We start from the raw sequence: 19,825 nt of genomic DNA on the forward strand, positions 1-19,825 counted from the left end.
TCTAGTAGTCAGGGAGGAGGGCTTACTCTTGGCATGAGCTCCAAACCAGATCTGTACTCTGAGTTCTATATTTGGAGCATCCCAGCTTTTTTTTAATGCTTAATTTTCAGGTGTGCCAACCCCTGATTTGGCCTGTAGGGAAGAGATTTTTAAGTCACCCCTGCAAAATCTGGCCTTTTATGCATGGCTGTTCCCCTTGCGGTCGCCCCTCCGACAACTTCAAGTCTTTGTTTTGATTATGCATGCCGTTTCCGTCCGTCAGAGGGCCCCTCGCTCTCCTGTGTTTCCACGCATTTTGCTTGTGTTTTCAGGGAACTGTTTTATCCCAAATTTGAAAATGTGGGCTAATGCAGGGAAACGCAGGGGGAGACAGTGAGGCGACCTCTGACGGACGGAAACAGCATGCATAATCAAAACAAAGACACGAAGCATAAAAGGCCTCTGTCTTAGTAGTGGGAGGTTTAATCCAGATCAATCCATGTGGTCTCAGTCCAGATCGGGCTCCCACACGTCTGAAAATTAAGGGTTTGTTTGTTTTTAAGCTCCCAATGTGGTGCACCCAGAGCACATCCAATTCACGATCAGGGAACAACCTCTGCCAACCCAGGAGGGTCCTTTTGGATTCCTCCTGAAAGCACAAAACGGGAGGCTCCGAAACAAAAAGAGAGTCAGCACACTTTTCACGACGTACGATTTACTTGCAGAACAAAAGCTACCAGATAGAAATGATAGAAAAACAGTGGCACAAAGTACGGTAGGAATACGCAAGACAGCCGCGCCCCTTCTCTGCTGCCATGGCACATTCTCAGCGACTCCTTGATAAAGAAAACGAGAGAGAGAGAGAGAGAATTATCCATCGCTGGTCTCTCCCTTTCCTCATGTGGCTCTACTCTAAGATGCTAAATATGCACAAGACCCACTCACTTCTAAGAAATGCCATCATCGATCTAACCTGTTGTGATTATTTTACAATTGAACATTAAATAAAAGTGACGTGGGGAGGGGGGGGCGAAACAAATCCAAGAAGGCTACTCATACACACACACACACACACAAACATACCCCTTTGCGTCAGTTGCAGCTCTGCTCCACGCAACCCTCTTTTCATTTTTTTAAATTTTGGAGGGAGGGGAAAAAAGAGGCCCCCCCAAAAGGTTTGTTCGGCAAGAGCAGACACGGACATTAAATCGACTCTCTGACACATTATTTCCCCCCTCCCTCTCCAGGCGACTCTGCAGCCGTCAAGATCTGTAGCCTGCTGAGGACAGCTCAACCCCACGAGCTCCGACGACGGAGGCCCTTTTCTCTTGGAACATGCTTTCCCCTGTCAACGCCCGGGCCGCTCGGTTCTTTTGAAACTGGGCGGACTCCGGAAACGAGTCCGCGCCGCCGGAAAAAAAAAAATCTCTACATCATTGTCCAGGGTGGCCCCACGTCAGAGCTGGGCTCCCGTGAGGTTTACAGAATGGTGCAGAAAAACTTCTTCTCCCGGAAGGGGTTTTCCGAGGCAGGAACCGGGGTCAATAAGGGGTCCTCCTTGGCATGAGCTTCGCAATAGCCCATCAAGTCCGCGGCTGCTTTAGACACCTGGAACAGAGAGAAGAGAGGGTTTGGGGTGGGATGGTTTCCTCTGGCACTCCAGTCTCAAAAAGCACAGAAGCTATCCCATTGGCTAAAGGTACCGGACTGGCTTAAAACGAAGGTGACCCTCCCAATTTTATACGCAAAGGAAGTATTCTGAATGTACCTGTAAACTGTGTGCGAATGTAAGACTAGCAGCTGCACTCCAGGGTCTCAGGCAGAGGTCTTGGAAGGCTTTAAGAGGGGAGTGGACATGTTCATGGAGGAGAGAGGTATTCATGGTTAATAGTAAAAATGGATACTAGTCATGATGCGTACCCATTCCCTCCAGGATCAGAGGAACATGCCTATTATCTTAGGTGCTGTAAAGGAATACGGGCAGGATGGTGCTGCTGCAGTCGTCTTGCTTGTGGGCTACCTAGACAGACTGCTGGACTTGATGGGCCTCGGTCTGATCCAGCAGGGCTTTTCTTATGTTCTTATGAGACTGGTATGCATAGGGTAGGGTGGCAAAGAAGGCGCCATCTCAATCCCCCCCTTATGAGGCAGATTTTAACTAGTGGGCTGGAAAACTTCCAGGAACCCCAACTCCAAGTACACTCAACATTTCTCCTCAACTCACGGGGAGACAGTACCCCACCGAAGCAACACGCACAGCCTCCCGCGCAGCCTTCGAACCAATTGGCATGAGTCATGCGCTCTTGGCGAAGCAGCCCAGAGCATGCTGGTTTGTAGGCACTTACGCAAAGCGCATTTGCAGACCAGCTGGGCCACATCTGCGCCAACGTCCGCTTCCCTTTCACTTTCAGTGCGCCTCCAGGGTGTGGGAAATGTCAGGGCCAGGGTTGGGAGGGCACTCCCCGAAGTGCCGTGATGTACCCCACCGACTCGGGACACCACCATTCGGCTCGGAGGCCGGCTCGCACTCGGGACCCTCTGCCCCGACAAAGGGCCGTTTCCAAGAACGAGCGTAATCTGTGACGTTATTTCGGAAAAGCGACTCGGCTCTTGACAGGCCGCGTTCGAAACGCCCCGAGCTGCTCCGGTGGATGCCAGCGGTTGCCATGGCGATGCGAGAAGGGGCCGAGAGGCTGGCCGTGGCTGTCTAGAGCTTTCAGCATCAACCCGGCCCGGTTGAAATCCCCAATTGCCGGGCTATTTATTTGGCTGCCTGTCCTTAGCTTGTCAGGGCAGGTTTCAACATTTGGGGGGGGGGGGCAGAGAGAAAAAGCCGGAGGATTACAGTGAATATTTTGAAGAAGAAGAAGAAGAGTTGGTTTTTATATGCGGACTTTCTCTACCACTCAAGGGAGAATCAAACCGGCTTACAGTCATCTTCCCTCCCCCTCCCTACAACAGATACCCTGTGAGGTAGGTGGGGCTGAGAGAGCTCTAAGAGAGCTGTGACTGGCCCAAGGTCACCCAGCTGGCTTCGTGTGAAGCAGTGGAGAAACCAACCCGGTTCACCAGATTAGAGTTCGCCATTCTTCATCACTACACCACGCTGTCTCTCTTGACCAAATCAACACACCCAATTAGAAAATAACAGTACAATACTATGCAGAATTATTCCAGTCTAAGCCCACTGAAGTGAAAGGGCTTAGATTGGAGTAACCCTCTTTAGGATTGAACTGCAAATTCATGTCAAACCCACCCCTCACTCCTACACACCTGCTAGGGTTATCAACCTTCAGGTACTAGCTGGAGATCTCCTGCTATTATAACTGATCTCCAGCCAATAGAGATCAGTTTCCCTGGAGAAAATGGCTGCTTTGGCAATTGGACTCTATGGCATTGCAGTCCCTCCCCTCCACAAACCCCACCCTCCTCAGGCTCCGCCCAAAAAACCTCCCGCCGGTGGTGAAGAGGGACCTGGCAAACCTAACACCTGCTCAAGGGAGATGCCCATTATCACCGGAAGGCTCGCCCCCAAAATCTATCATTGGTGCTTTGATGCTCCAGGCTTAACACTTACTGTACCCCAAAACAGTTTTCAGAATGCAAGCCCATACATGCTTGCTTGGGTATAAGCCCCTCTGAATTTGCTGGGAATTTGCTTGCAAGTAAACACATGCAGGATTTATTTAACTAAAACATGAATTCGCCACCTTTCTGCCAGCGTGGTGGTGTGGTTGAGAGCAGCGGACTCTAATCTAGAGAACCAGGTTTGATTCTCCATTCTTCCTCATGAGCGGTGGCGGCTAATCTGGAGAACTGGATTTGTTTCCCCACCCCTACACATGAAGCCAGCTGGGTGAACTTGGGCTGGTCACAGTGTCTCAGCCCCACCTACCTCGCAGGGTGTCTGTTGTGGGGAGGGGAAGGGAAAGTAATTGTAAGATGGTTTGATTCTTCCTTAAGTGGTAGAGAAAGTTGGCATATAAAAACCAACTCTTCCTCCTCCTCCTCCTCTCAGTTGTTCAGTGAAGATCATTGTGCTGCGGCAGCAGCTGCTCCCAAACCAACATTTTAAAAAAGCTGCTCACCCAATCAGAAGCTGACGGGGACAAAAGCCCCACCTGGCCCTGCCCACTTTCCAAAAGCACTTGACAGGCACCAGGAAAGGGTACTGGTGGGCATCATGGCACCCAAGGGCACCATGTTGGGGGACCCCTGGTTTACGCTGTCATCCTGGATACTCAGAATATACCCTTGCACAAACCCTAGAGACCTCTGTGTACAGGGCTAGTAGGCAAGATTTTTCTCAGGGAAGTTTATACACAAATCCTGACCTAACGCAGGAACCCACACAGAAGTTCACAGGACAAACCAACCGGCACCAAGATCCTGCCGACTTACCTTTATTCTGTCAATATTTGCTTCCATTTTGAGCTGTTCCACCAGTTTCCTGGCTTGCGCGATGCTGGTGGTATTGTTGCTGGCCATCTGTGACTTCTTTCTGCCCCTCTTTTCTCCTCCTTCAAGCGCACTGCCAAAGAGAGAAAAAAAGAATAAATTAAGGCGATCCATCAGGGAGCTAATAAACTGCCATGCTCTCGCAAGAGACGTGGAAGACTGATCAAGGAGGCGGTGATTAATAATGACGCAAAAAAAAATCCTCATTTGCAACAAGATCCCCACCCTGGTTTAATTGAAATTCTATCTATCGATCCATCAATTGATCGATCGATCTATCTTTAAAGGTAGGTTTGTTTGGAACAGGGAACCACAGCAGAAAAAGCTGGTTTGCAAAGGAGGATCCAGTGAGGAAAATGTAAGAGCCACCCCTTCACCACCACGAGAGGCAGCGTGGTGTGGTGTCGGACTAGGATCTGGGTGATTGAAGTTCAAATCTTCACACTGCCATGGAAGCTTGCTGGGTGACCTTAGGTCAGTCACGCACACTTAGCCTAACCACCCTCTCAGGGTTGTTTGTGAAGATAAAAGGGAGGAGAGGAAAATGATGCACAGGAGGATCCTTGTCGAGCGCTCCTGCTTCATGTTCACATGCACGAAGTGATTTTTAAGGGGGAAAGCACCTCTCTGCAAATGCCCTGCCCTCAGTATTGGGATGCCTCTGGCATCTGGGATTTGGAGATGGGCTTCTGGAAAGGTTAGGCCTTTGGGGACACATTTCAGAAGTCAAAGATTACAAGCCTGCAGTAGTTCAAGCTGCCCGTAGCGAGTTCCACATACGGAATAGACAATAGTTCTAGCTACACTCAGGTGCTATCCAGATATTACTTTTTAGCCATGCCCGGTCTCTGATGGGTCTTCCATCACGCCATTTTACCCTCATGTTCTTTATGGTTCTTTATTATTACATTCCACGACCAGTAGGTCAATAAAGGAAACATTAATTACAGAAAGAATAAAAGGTATCTACAAATGATCTTGATAAACCCAGGATAGTCCCAATAGATACCAGCTGAAACTACATATATCTGTCAACAATTTGTCACTATAACATCCTCCTGGGCAAATACTAGAGATTAAGTCATTTCAGGAACTAAAATCTGTGCCACTCTTCAGGATTAAAGGCCCTTCTCAATTTTTCTGCGATTACAGTGTGTGTGTGTGTTTAGTGCCGTCAAGTCGCTTCCGACTCATGGCGACCCTATGAATGAAAGTCCTCCAAAATGTCCTATCTTTGACAGCCTTGCTCAGATCTTGCAAATTGAAGGCTGTGGCTTCCTTTATTGAGCGATTACAGACCTGGGTGCAAAACCGGGCAACCAATTGTGTCGTATGGTGGTTCTTATCTGACAGAAGATATTCAAGCCTAATTTTGTGAGATCTTCTGGGAAACCTTTCTAGCAATGTTCCGATAGTTTCACTATGAATTTTATTGTATAAGGTGCTCTATCGATTCTATTTCTTTTTGTGAGCAGACACATAGTCCCTGTTCATAAGGGATTTTCTTGAGTCTTCCCTCCAGTACTACAGAGGGCAAGGTATTACTTCTAGCTAGTATAAACACCCTCCTGGCCTTAATTTTACCCTCATGATGAACCCATGAGGTACATTAGGCTGAAAGAGAGAGAGAAACTGGCCTAAACTCATCCCATAAGAACGTAAGAAAAGCCACGCTGGATCAGACCGAGTGCCAATTAGATTTATCACGGGTTGATTCACACACATCCAGAAGCATTGTTAATTCTGTATCAGATTGAATGAGCAATCCACGTGGCGAGACCCACAATTTGGGTTTAAGAGTTTACATCAAGCTGCACAAAACGTTAGACAATAATATCTCATAAGGTTTATTTCCGGATGTGTTTTTTTTTAATAATTTTCTGTATTTATGACCACTGAGGAAGACCTATTTGGGCCGAAACATGTCTGGTCAATCATTGGTCATTTACATTGATTGTATATCAACTGAGTACAAGAATTTTATAACTGATTTTATATGTATTGTAGCCTGTATTCCAGGCCCTGTGTTTTTAACAATTTTATAGTGTACATCTTGCAATAAATGTAATTATTTTGTTACAGTGTAGTTTGTAGCTCAACTTCTGAAGCTTTCTGAAGGCCCATCAAGTCCAGCAATCTGTTCACACAGTGGCCAACCAGGTGCCTCCAGGAAGCCCACAAGATGACTGCAGCAGCATCCTACCTCTGTGAGGTGTGAAGAAATACTTCCTTTTGTCTGCTTTGAATCTCATAAGAACATAAGAAAAGGCCCTGCTGGATCAGACCGAGGCCCATCAAGTGCAGCAGTCTGTTCCCACAGTGGCCAACCAGGGGCCTCCAGGAAGCCCACAAACAAGACGACTGCAGCAGCATTTAACCTGCCTGTGTTCCACAGCACCTAAGATAATAGGCATGCTCCTCTGATTCTGATCACAATCATGCAGGGAAGGAAGTTTTAGCCCCCACACCATCCTGTGCCATTTTGCAAACCTGGAACAACTCCAACTCAACCAAGCCAGTATTTGCTGCTGTAAGATCATAAGAAGAGCCCTGCTGGATCAGACCAGGGGTCCACCTATTCCAGCATCGTGTCTCACACAGTGGCCAACCAGTTCCTCCGGAGGCCCAAAAAAGAGGACATAGAGGCCCTGCAGTCGTCTTGCTTGTGGCTTCCTAGAGGCACCTGGTTGGCCACTGTGTGATCAGACTGCTGGACTCGAAGGACCTTGGTCTGATCCAACAGGGCCTTTCTTATGTTCTTATGTTCTAATCACCCCACCCTCCCCATGCCTGATTTTCAAAGGGGGGAAAACCCCCTAGCATCTCATCTGGAAGATCCCTCCAAAACCCCTCTCTCTAGAGACAGGGAAATTAACAGCTGGTTGTCGTCTTCTCTTGACTGGCAGCCACTCACCACGCCTCGGGCTCTGCTCTTCCCTGGAGCTCTCTAACCACAACCCAACCCGGGACTTCCCACTTGCAAAACAGAGACTCAAAAGGGTTCCAGTTCTGAGAACTGAGCCTCTGCCAGTCAGGGGCTAGCTTCCTCTTAAAAGGCATCCTTTAAAAAACAACAACCCAGGTCTTTGTTTTCCTAGCAGGCTTCCTGTGTCTTTTCACGCTGCACAGAATTTGAGTAGCGGGAACCCCCCCATTCTATTCCAGAAAGGGTTCATCAGTAAGGTTGCCAGGTGGCTTGGAATTGCCCGCCAATCCATCAGCCGGCTGGTAGCAAGGATCACGTGCGCGGCCGCAAGCAACTCGAGCCCGTCACTTTGGGTTTACTTCTGGAAGTGCTGCAGTGGGACGGGACAATTTACCACTCAAACGGGTTTGAGTGGTAAATCGTCCCCTTGTGCTGTGGCGCTCCCGGAAGCAAACCCAAAGTGACGGGATGTCGTCACTTGTGTGTGATCCCCGCCCCCAAAATCTCCCACTGGAGGAGAGGGGGGACCTAGTAACCCTGGTCATCACCCAAATTTCTGCTTGGGAAGCGCCCAAGCTCTTTAAAAACAACAACAGTGTGGTGTAGTGGTTAAAGTGTTGGACTAGGATCTAAGAGAGCCAGGTTCGAATCCCCACTCTGCCACGGAAGCTTGCTGGGTGACCCTGGGCCAGTCGCATACTCTCAGACTAACCTACCTCACAAGATTGTTGTGAAGATAAAATGGAGGCGAGGGGAATAATTTTAGCCACTTTGGGTCCCCATTGGGGAGAAAGGCGCGATATATATAAATAAGAAGCCCCATCAGGGAAAGCCCCAAAGGAACTGGGCTATTCTGTTTGAGCCCCTGTCCGCTGTCTTAGAGACAGCACAAGGAAATGCTCCTGCTTGGAGATCAAAGGGAAGACTCGTCTACTTACATGTAAATATGTGGAGAAACAAATAAGAACTCTATTTTTTACATCTGGCTCACCTTCCCCACATGTGAACACATGAACCCGCCTTATACTGAATCAGACCCTTGGTCCATCACAGTCAGTATTGTCTACTCAGACAGGCAGCGGCTCTCCAGGGTCTCAGGCTGAGGTCTTTCACGTCACCTACTTGCCTGGTCCCTTTAACCGGAGATGTAGGGGATTGAACCTGGGACCTTCTGCATGCCAAACACATGTTCTACCACTGAGCCACAGCCCCTCAGTCAACGAGTGAGTAAATACACACAAAACGTCCAGGAAACTCCGGTTAGACCTTTGATCACTGGATCTAGACAGTGACCTTCGCAACTCTCAGATTGGTAGCGACTCAGGAGATAAGTGTTTCATAAAACGACCACAACAGGAAGGTTTGGCATGAGATAACTCACCTGTAATCTACCTTGGTCACCCCTGCAAGGTTCGAGGCGGAGCAGAGTCAAACTGGGAGATTCTTCCTTTCAGAAATCACCAGTGTCCCTGTAAGGTCAGAAGAATGGACAGTGTTTAGATGCGTGTACAAAGACAAGAACGCCTGGAGAACATACCAGCACCCCACCAAAAATAACAACACCCAGAACTGTACTGAAACATATTCTCCATACTCGCACGTAAGAGACGATGACTCACCCACTAAGTAACTATCAAATAATTTATTTGCCAAGTTCTTTGCAGAAAAATTAGAGGAACCGGCAGAGGAGGAACCGGCTCGAGAGTTATTCCTGACCGAAGCATGGCTCTGCTGGATTCTCAAGTTTTATAGGGGCAGGGACCTATAATCGGTGGCTTGCTGGCAGTCCCATGACCCCATCTGCAAAAGAGAAGTGACCACTGGGGGCTCGAACGAGAGTGCGGAGACACAGGACCTGCCTTGAGCCACCAAGTCTGACCCCGATTTCTTTCCAACAACTACCATAGATTTTAAGAAGGGTTGAATTTCGCCATCAAGGAAGGTGGGGGGTCCTAAAATTGTACGCTAAAACGCTAATAACCAAGTGCTTAACAATCGAATGTTGCCAACTAGGGAAAGTGTGCCTCCATGGCCACTAGGGAACACTACCCAACTTGGCTTATGTCAATTCTCTATTACAAGCATTATTCCAAATTAAGCTCTACATTTGCTAATACGCAGCAGGCACGTTTTGCTGAACTTCCTCTCTCCAGCTTGCGTCCCACTTAAAATTTCCACCACTGGAGAGGGAAGTTTTCCCACCGCAAACCTCCAATCCCTCCTGATGCTGTTCCTAAGAGCATTTTTGGCAGGAATGGCATGGGGGGGGGTGCTCATTCAGAGTTGCAACAGGAAGGGAAATACCTTCCATCACTGGATCTTTAACCCAGGACCTAAGCTTCTGCCTTACCGCAAGGACTCATGCTCAGATGGAACCACTAAGAAAGGCCAGTGCTAGAGCATCTGCTTGGCATGCAGAAGGTCCCAGGTTCTATCCCTGGCATCTCCAGTTAAAGGGACTAGGCAAGTAGGTGATGTGAAGGACCTCTGCGTGGTTCAGTGGTAGAGCCTCTGCTTGGCATGCAGAAGGTCCCAGGTTCTACCCCCAGGATCTCCAGTTAAAAGGATTAGGCAGGTAGGTGATGTGAAAGACCTCTGTCCGAGACCCTGGAGAGCCGCTGCTAGTCTGAGTAGACAATACTGACTTTGATGGACCAGGGGTCTGATTCAGTAGAAGGCAGCTTCATGTGTTCATGTGATGCTTACCCGTCCCCGTGATCCTCCCATGGGTACAGCCACAGAAGATCCTTTCACTTGAATGAGGAAGCCACCCACTTTCTGAAATGCTTGGCAGGCACCAGGTTGGGGAACCCTGATCTAAGGCGTCCCACTTAGTTTCCAAATGCTTTTAACCCACAGATATTTATTCATCTCTCATCCCTGTTCGTATACAATGAATGTATGGGCAAAAATGAAGGTTTGAAAATATTCTCACAGCAACCCTGTGAGGTAGGCTAGGAAAAGAGAGCAGGAAGGGCCTGAAGTCACCGAGTCGGCTTTGCAGTGAGTGTATATTTGAACACACGCCACACTGGCTCTCCTCAGCGGGTTCGACAGCATCTGCTATTTGCTGCACACAGTTACCAAGACCCCTCCCCGAGGCAGGTGGCACAGTTAGGGTGCCCCCTTCTGCCCTCTCCCGTCCCACTGCCCTAGCCTTTCAAGCTCCACCCCCTCAGTGCACAGGCTCCACCCACAAGTCTCAGGGCCTGAGTTTCTCATCAGGCAGATGTATGTAATTTGCTTCCCCAAGAGCTTACAGAGTTCTCCTCTTATCGCTTTTTATCCTCACAACAACCCTGCGGGGTAGGTGAGGCCGAGATGAAACGGTGTCAAGAACCACGGAAGAAAACCACCGCAAAACTAACCCTCCGGGGCCACAAACGCAACATCCGGCCCTCGTCTTCCCCTCCTCCGTGGTCCAGAGAAACTTACCGCTCTGAGCAATGTGCATTCGAACCCTCGCTCCCCGCAACCACTCTCCTAAGAATTCATAGAAAGGCGAGAGGAGAAACTGAAGACGTTCTCTTTGTATCACTCTTGAAGCACCTAGAAACGGTTGTTATAACAGGTTGGCTGCAGGGTGTCAGGGCGAGGAAGCAGCACGTCTGACACCCTCACGCCCCAACCACAGCTTGATAAACATCCTGTTTTTTGCAAGTCTGGGTAAAGACATCCGTACATATAAAGCTGCTTTCTCCCGAATCAGACCAATAGCCCACTAGGGTCAGTACTGCCTACTCAGACTGGCAGCGGCTCTCTAGGGTCTCAGGCAGAGGTCTTTCCCATCACCTACTACCTGGTCCTTTTAGCTGGAGATGCCACGGATTGAACTGGGGACCTTCTGCATGCCAAGCAGAGGCTATACCTCCCCAAACACACACGAAGCTGCCTTCTACTGAATCAGACCCTCGGTCCATCAAAGTCAGTATTGTCTACTCAGACTGGCAGCGGTTCTCCAGGGTCTCAGGCAGAGGCCTTTCACATCACCTATTTGCCTTGTCCCTTTAAGTCAGTGGTTCCCAACCTTTTTTTGACCAGGGACCACTAGGACTTTTTTGTTCGGTGCAGGGACCCCAGGGTTCAAAATAAAAATTCCGAGAATTTGAAAATAAACTTTAATCATAACTGTTAGTTAAACATTAAACTTAGAATAATATTGGAATATATATATATTTATAATAGAGAACTTTTAATTGAAAATATTAATTTATTATGGGTTTATAACTTTGTTTCGCGGACCTTAATTTAGTTCTCGCGGACCCCTGGGGGTCCACGGACCCCTGGTTGGGAACCAGTGCTTTAAGTAGAGGTGCCGGGGATTAAACCTGGGACCTTCTGCATGCCAAGCAGATGCTCTACCACAGAGCCACAGCCCCTCCCCTAAAAAAAGGTAAAGGTCCCCTGTGCAAGCAACGGGTCATTCCTGACCCATGGGGTGACATCACATCCTGACGTTTCCCAGGCAGACTTTGTTTACGGGGTGGTTTGCCAGGGCCTCCCCCAGTCGTCTCTCCTTTACCCCTAGCAAGCTGGGTACTCATTTCACCGACCTCAGAAGGATGGAAGGCTGAGTCGACCTTGAGCCGACTACCTGAAACCGACTTCCCTCGGGATCGAACTCAGGTCGTGAGCAGAGCTTGGACTGCAGTACTGCAGCTTACCCCTCTGCGCCGAGGGGCTCCTTCTCCCCTAAAAGGGAGATCGCTAAACAGCTGCTAGAGAGCTGGGCTGGACTGGTAGGATGCATCGAGTTGAGTAGGTCAGAAGTATGGTTGCCAACCGCCTGGAGGGGAAAAAAAACACCTTGTCCCATTCATAGAGGGATTGGTATTTGCCAGCTGCTGCCATTTACCACCATGCCATGAAAAGCATCAGCTGCCAATTTCCACACCCTAAGCCTCTATTAAAGAGACGAGGCAATTTTTCTCCAGGCCTGTTGGCAACCCCAGGCAGAAACAGGGCAGGTCTGCAAAGGCCAACCTGCTCGCCAGACTACAGAGATCTGTTTCTCTTGCTTGTTCAACTCCCAAACTCCATCCTCTCCCGGCACTGTCCCCCAAAATTTGGGTTAGGGACAGGAGATTCGGGGGTGGCACCTGGGGAGGGCAGGTTCCTCAGAGGGGTTATAATGTCACCGAATTCACCCTCCAGAACAGCCGTTTTGTCCAGGGGAATTGATCTCTGTCATCTGGAGACCAGCTGTAATTCTGAGAGTTCCTCAGGTCCCACCTGGAGGTTGGCAACCCCAGGCAGAAGTGGTTTAAAGAAGCAAATGCCTCCAAGGATAGCTCGGTGGTGGCCCGCTGTGCTTAGGGGGCCAGCCCCTTTCAGCCACTGCTCAGCTTGTGTGGAACAACAAGTGGCATGCATACGGCGGACATCAAGACATTTTTACAGAAAGCAGACTAACATCCCTGGATGTGTAGCTAGGCCTCTGTCCCTTGGCTCCCCCCTACCCCAGCAACCACAGGGGTCCTACATGCAACAGTAGACTGGGGTGTTCACAGAGAAGGGGAGATACATAGACCAGGAAAGCTCATACCCTGAAAATCTTGGAGTTGGAAGGGACCTCCGAGGTCATTTAGTCCAACCCCCTGCACAAAGCAAGAAATTCACAACCATCGCCACCCTACTCCCCTAGTGACCCCCTACTCCATGCCCAGAAGATGGCCAAAAAAAACCCCTCCAGGATGCCTGGCCAACCTGACCTGGAGGAAAATTCCTTCCTCGCCCCAAAGTGGCAATGGGCATTACCCTGGACATGTAAGAAAGGGCCACAAGGGATGAGTACTGGCTCACCCCTTCCTGCCCTGATGAGGGGCTCTAAGGTGCAAATGGACCAGAATCAACCAGACCAGGAAACAGTCTACCAGGGAAACCCAGCTGCCTCTCTTCCACCTATTTGCTAGATTTGGAGGAGGGATTCTCTCACTTACCACACACCTACCTTAGCGTGAGCTAGTCCAATAACTTAGTAATTGCCTATCCAACGTCTCCTCTTTCTAGCTCACTAACAACCCTTCAAGTCCCTCCTTCCTGGCAGGTGCCACAATTTAAGGTCTGGGTGGTGTTTTTTTCCTAGCTTGTTTCCCCCCCTTCTACAGAGGTCCCACGCCTTTAACATAAGAGCAACAGGCCAAAATTCAACAGGTGAAGTGTTTCCTGTCTTGGGGAGGAACCCTTCACTTCCTGCACTTCCGCCTGACAAGCAACTGCTTTAGGGTGTAGAAAGCCATGTGCCAGCATAGTAGAAAAGACAGGATATTTTTAAGGATTGGTGGAACTGCTGTTTGGGGAGGGGGGAGAACAAACATTATTTTGCTCAGCTGCACCAAATCCATGGATTGCTGAAGGTAGGATGGGTGTGAACGATTCCTTCTGTTCCAGCAATGGGAAGTTAGTAAAAACACACTCCTTGGTGGATCAGGAACTCTGGGCACCAGGGCAAAGATTTATTTATTTATATGCTTTATGTATATCCTGCCTTTTCCCAACAGAGATCCAATGTGGCTTACACCATTCTCGCCTCCATTCTACCCTCACAACAACCCTGTGAGGTAGGTTAGGCCGAGAGTGTGTGACTGGCCCTAGGTCTCCCAGTAAGCTTCCATGGAAGTGTGAGGATTCAAACCCAAATCTCCCAAATCCTAGAGACAGTTCAACCACTACACCACGCTGCCTCTCATGGTGGTGAAGGGGTGGCTCTTACATTTTCCTCCTTGGATCTGATGGCTTCCAACCTCAGATGCTACAAGGTCCCTTAGAGGGGGGATATGAGGGTCTATCCTTATAAATTAGACCAATATGTGTTTGTGTAAAGTGCCATCAAGTTGCAGCCAACTTATGGCGACCCCTTTTTTTGGGTTTTCATGGCAAGAGACTAACAGAGGTGGTTTGCCAGTGCCTTCCTCTGCACAGCAACCCTGGACTTCCTCGGTGGTCTCCCATCCAAATACTAACCAGGGCTGACCTTGCTTAGCTTCTGAGATCTGACGAGATCAGGCTAGCCTGGGCCACCCAGGTCAGGGCAGACCAATATAGTGCACACTATAAAATATAGTGCACGTAGATTTTGCCTCCCTGTGGTCAATTACTACAATTAACTACAAATGTGTTTTATCAGGGCAGGCTGGGATGTTCCAAACGGCCCGGAACCGAGCCTAGCAAGCCCCTCGTACCTAGCCGGCAGCAACCACAAAGACAGGAGTCGGACTGTGCATTGCCTCTGTAGGGTACCCAACCTCCAGGTGGGGCCAGGAGTGCTCCCAGCATCCACAAGTGGTCTCCAAACTAAGCCCTGACCTGGATGGTCCAGGGTAGCCTGATCTCGTCAGATCTCAGAAGCTAAGCAGGGTTAGCCCTGGTTAGTATTTGGATGGGAGGCCACCAAGGAAGCCCAGGGTTGCTACGCAGAGGCAGGCAATGGCAAACCAGCATGGTGTGGTGGTTAGAAGTGTCGGACTAGGAGCTGGGAAACCCAGGTTCGAATCTTCACTCTGCTGTGGAAGCTTGCTTGGGCCAGTCACACACTCTCAGCCTGCCCTACCTCACAGGGTTGTAGTGAGGATAAAGCAGAGGCAAGGAGAATTATGTAAACTGGGAAGAAAGGCAGGATATAAATAAAGCAAATAAATAAACTACCTCTGACTGTCTCTTGTCTTGAAAACCCTACAATCACCTTCCCTTCCCCTCCCCACAACAGACACCCTGTGAGGTAGGTGGGGCTGAGAGTGTGTGACTAACCCGGTTCTCCAGACCACAGACCACCGCTCCAAGCCACCGCTCTTAATCACTACACCAGAATAAATGCATCATAGAGGGAATCTTAAATCCACGGTGACAGCTGCTTGGTGGCTTTGAATAAGTGTTTTTGAAAATGTCACCTTTAATACCGACGGTTTGCAGCCTGGGGAAAACTCACTGGCTTGGTTCAGACGTTGTGAAAAACCACGGTTTAATTCAACTCAGGAGGATTAGTGCGGCTCTCTGAACATGGGGCCGCCCCGCAAATATGGTCACGGTCTGAACCTGGTTTATTAACCATGGTTAGTCTTCAGTGCTGCGGAGTGTTATGGATACCCTGGACTGCCAAAAAAAAACAAACCAGTGAGTTCTAGATCAAATCCAGCCTGAACTTATCCTAGAAGCTAAAATGACTAAACTGAGGCTGTCGTACTTTGGTCACATTATGAGAAGACAAGAGTCACTAGAAAAGACAACCATGCTAGGAAAAGTGGAAGGCAGCAGGAAAAGAGGAAGACCCAACAAGAGATGGGTGGACTCTGGAAGCCACGGCCCTCACTTTGCAAGATCTGAGCAAGGCTGTTAAGGATAGGACATTTTGGAGGACTTTCATTCATAGGGTCACCATGAGTCGGAAGCGACTTGACGGCACTTAACACACAAGCACGCACACACACACACACACACACACACACACACAGAGTCTTCAGTGTGGTTATATGTGATGCAGAAATACGGTGATCCTGGCTTAATCCTGACTTATTCTTTGGTGATGTAGGCTTGCCAGGTCCCTCTTCACCAGTGGTGGGAGATTTGGGGGGCGGAGCCTGAGGAGGGTGGGGTTTGGAGAGGGGAGGGACTTCAACGCCATAGAGTCCAATTGCCAAACCGGCCATCTTTCTCCAGCTGATCTGATCTCTATCGGCTGGAGACCAGTTGCAATAGTGGGAGATCTCCAGCTACTACCAGAGAGAGCCAAGCCCTCTTTTCATGGACTATCCCGTAGTTAAAATAAACCAGAGCTTTGTGTTACATCTGAACTAGGCCAGTTGTTGACTTCCGACGGTCCTTCACACCGTTTTATTTATTTACTTCATTCATATCCCACCTTTCTCCCTCAACGGGAACCCCCAGCAGCTTCTCCTCTCTTCCATTTTTTCCCCTCACAACAACCCTGCGAGGTAGGCGCGTGACTGGCCCAAGGTTACCCAGCAAGCTTCCTTGGCAGGGTGGGGATTCAAGAAACTGATTTGCGGTAGATTCGACGACGTCCGCTTGTGGAATTCCCTGCCTCAGGACGTCCTGGCTTAAACAGCTGTTTCAAAAGGTTTCGAGCAATGCCTGGAAGAGCTGGTCTATCAATGACAGCTAAATGGAGCCTCCATGTTCAGAGGCAGTATATCTCCAACGCTCATGGGAGGTTACAGCAAAGGCAAGCTACGGCCTGCTAGGAAGTTTCTCGGAGGCATTTGGGTGGCCACGAAAGAGGGAACCGGCCTCTATGGTTGCCAGCCTCCAGGTGGGGGCTGGAGAGCTCCCTGAATTACAACCGATCTCCAGACAACAGAGATAAATCCCCCTGGAGAAAATGGGTGCTGTGGAGGGTGGCCCCTATGGCTTTATACCCCGCTGAAGTCCCTCCCCTTTCTAAGCTCCACCCTTCCCCAGGCTCCACCCCCAAACCTCCCCATATCTCCCAAGCACGAGTTGGCAACCCTCCGCAGCGGCGGCCTCATCCAGCCAAGCACATTTTCCTGAGCCGGCTCCAGTCTGAAATAAATTCTCTGAAGCGCGCCCTCGATTTCCTTTTCATCCGGGCAAATGAAATATTATTAACTGAAGCCATGCCTAAGGAGTCCTGCAACCGCTCTTCCAACTGGACAAAGGAGTCGATTCAGCAGCAGCTGCCAGTGCTTTTCTTTTAAAAAAAAAAAAAGCCACACACAACAACCCAACAGCATATTTTTCTTTGATTTATGATGTGTGGTTGCAATTTTGAAAAGTGGCACAGCGTAGGAATTGGAGGGGGGGACAGCGAAAACGAGAAAGTAAGGAGCCCGTCGCCATGGAGACCGCTTCATTAGCATGCCGGCATGTGCCAGATGCAAGCTGGACATCAGGGGAGGAGGAAAAGACCCTCATTCCAAACAGAGATGTTTTCCTTGATAAAGGGGGAGAACAGGGTGTTGATTCTACTGCTTAGCTTGCAAACGCAGTGAGCCTTTGCTTGGCTTGCAGAAGGTCCCGGGTTCGATCCCCGGCATCTCCAGTTAAAGGGACTGGGCAAGTAGGGGATGTGAAAGACCTCTAGATAGCCATGGGGAGGGGCTGTGGCTCAGTGGTAGAGCATCTCCTTGGCATGCAGAAGGTCCCAGGTTCTAGACCCTAGATAGCCTAGATAGCCATGGGGAGGGGCTGTGGCTCAGTGGTAGAGCATCTCCTTGGCATGCAGAAGGTCCCAGGTTCTAGACCCTAGATAGCCTAGATAGCCATGGGGAGGGGCTGTGGCTCAGTGGTAGAGCATCTCCTTGGCATGCAGTAGGTCCCAGGTTCTAGACCCTAGATAGCCTAGATAGCCATGGGGAGGGGCTGTGGCTCAGTGGTAGAGCATCTCCTTGGCATGCAGAAGGTCCCAGGTTCTAGACCCTAGATAGCCTAGATAGCCATGGGGAGGGGCTGTGGCTCAGTGGTAGAGCATCTCCTTGGCATGCAGAAGGTCCCAGGTTCAATCCCCGGCATCTCCAGTTAAAGGGACTGGGCAAGTAGGGGATGTGAAAGACCCCTGCCTGAGACCCAGGAGAGCCGCTGCTGTCTGAGCAGACAATACTGACTTGGATGGACCCAGGGTCTGATCCAGTTGAAGGCAGCTTCATTTGTTATGTATCAGCTCCCCAGAAAAGCCCCTCTAATGCTAGCTCCTGAGTGGTATTTAGTGGTATTTAGCATCTGGAGAACACTTTGCATTCTGAACAGGTAGATTCAAGTCCAGGGAGAAAAAGAAGAGGCCGACTTTCTCTACCATTTAAGGAAGAATCAAACCGGCTTACAACCTCCTTCCCTTCCCCTCCCCACAACAGACACCTTGTGAAGTCGGTCAGTAGGGTTGCCAGCTCCCTCTTCGCCACTGGCGGGAGGTTTTTGGGGCGGAGCCTGAGGAGGGCGGGATTTGGGGAGGGACTCCAATGCCATAGAGTCCAATTGCCAAAGCGGCCATTTCCTCCAGGGGAACTGATCTCTATCGGCTGGAGGTCAGCTGTAATAGTGGGAGATCTCCAGCTAGTGCCTGGAGGTTGGCAACCCTACCAAGGGTCTCAGGCAAAGAAGGGTCTTCCCCAGCACTTGAGATCCTCTAACAGTGGTTCCCAACCTTTTTTTGACCAGGGACCACTAGGACTTTTTTGTTCGGTGCAGGGACCCCAAGGTTCAAAATATAAATTCTGAGAATTTGAAAATAAACTTTAATCATAACTGTTAGTTAAACATTAAACTTAGAATAATATTTGAATATATTTTTTATAATAGAGAACTTTTAATTGAAAATATTAATTTATTATGGGTTTATAACTTTGTTTCGCGGACCTTAATTTAGTTCTCGGGGGTCCATGGACCCCCGGTTGGGAACCAGTGCTCTAATAGGAGATCCTGGGGATTGAACCTGGGACTTTCTGCAAACAAAGCAGTTGCTCTATTGCTAAACCATGGCCACTCCTTTGGGTGGAAGGAAAGAGACTTATTTATTCGGGAGATGTACATGCTGCCTGACCTAGATAGCCTAGGCTAGCATGAGCTCATCCAATTTCAGAAGCTAAGCAGGGTCAGCCCTGGATGGGAGACCCCCCCCCCACAGGAAGTTGAGGGCTGCTACTAGGGTTGCCAACCTCCAGGTACCAGCTGGAGATCTCCTGCTATTACCATTGATCTCCAGCTGACAGAGATCACTTCACCCGGAGCAAATGGCCGCTTTTGCAACTGGACTCTATGGCATTGACGTCCCTCCCCTCCCCAAACCCTGCCCTCTTCAGGCTTCACCCCAAAAACCTCCCACTGGTTGTGAAGAGGGACCTGGCAACCCCACACCACCTCTAAGTGTCTCTTGCCTTGAAAACCCTATAGGTTCTTCCATAGGTCAGCTGCGACCTTTCTGGCACCCGCCAAGTGTTTTGGGGAAGCGGGCAGGGCCAGGTAGGGGTTTTGCCCAGTAAGGCTTCTGGAAATTTGACTGGCTGTGCAGATTTGTAAAAATGTTGCTTTGGCAGCAGCTGCCACTGCAGCACATGGGTCTCCACTCTGGGACTGAAGTTAAGCTGCCGCAGCCATGCTGTGTTTGGCTCCGCCTCCTGCGGTAGCCATTTTTGTGCGCCGCCCACCACCCTGTATCGGAATTCCAAATGTCCCCACAGGCTTAAAAAAAGTTGGAGACCTCTGATATACAGATATATCTGAGGCAGCTGACAATAAAAATAAAAGTAATTGAACACCAAAAATAAAACCCAGCAAGAAAACCATAAAAACACTCACACCTAGGGTTGCCAACCTCCACGTACTGCAAACCAGAAACAGCACGCAAGAACAATATGATATAAATATAAATATATTAAAGTGACAGGTGAAAAGGTGAAATAAGCAAAAATACAAACAACAAAATGTACAAATATATACAACAAAAAATTCCCAGCCTAGACAATTCAAACCGTCGTCTGAAACTGATATAACAAG

The 19,825-nt window shown here is 49.3% G+C and overlaps 1 protein-coding gene across 1 annotated transcript; it reads right to left on the bottom strand.

Moving 5' to 3' along the window:
* Nucleotides 1-1,178: 1,178 nt before the first annotated feature.
* On the bottom strand, nt 1,179-4,491 carry GNG2 (G protein subunit gamma 2). Its single transcript, XM_056852091.1, has 2 exons — nt 4,381-4,491; nt 1,179-1,587 (listed from the first exon to the last, which is right to left on the bottom strand). The coding sequence occupies exons 1-2, from the start codon at nt 4,465-4,467 to the stop codon at nt 1,459-1,461; spliced, it is 216 nt and encodes a 71-aa protein (XP_056708069.1). The 5' UTR covers nt 4,468-4,491; the 3' UTR covers nt 1,179-1,458.
* Between the last annotated feature and the right edge of the window lie 15,334 nt (nt 4,492-19,825).

Source organism: Euleptes europaea, chromosome 6 (genome assembly GCF_029931775.1).
Source record: "Euleptes europaea isolate rEulEur1 chromosome 6, rEulEur1.hap1, whole genome shotgun sequence".
In the NCBI taxonomy this organism is placed as follows: domain Eukaryota; kingdom Metazoa; phylum Chordata; class Lepidosauria; order Squamata; family Sphaerodactylidae; genus Euleptes; species Euleptes europaea.

Excerpts from the sequence above, each read along its gene's own strand:
- GNG2 (XM_056852091.1), bottom strand. The coding sequence starts at position 4,467 with ATGGCCAGCAACAATACCACCAGCATCGCGCAAGCCAGGAAACTGGTG. Across the intron at positions 1,588-4,380 it reads CAAATATTGACAGAATAAAG|GTGTCTAAAGCAGCCGCGGA; the intron begins GTAAGTCGGCAG and ends TCTCTGTTCCAG.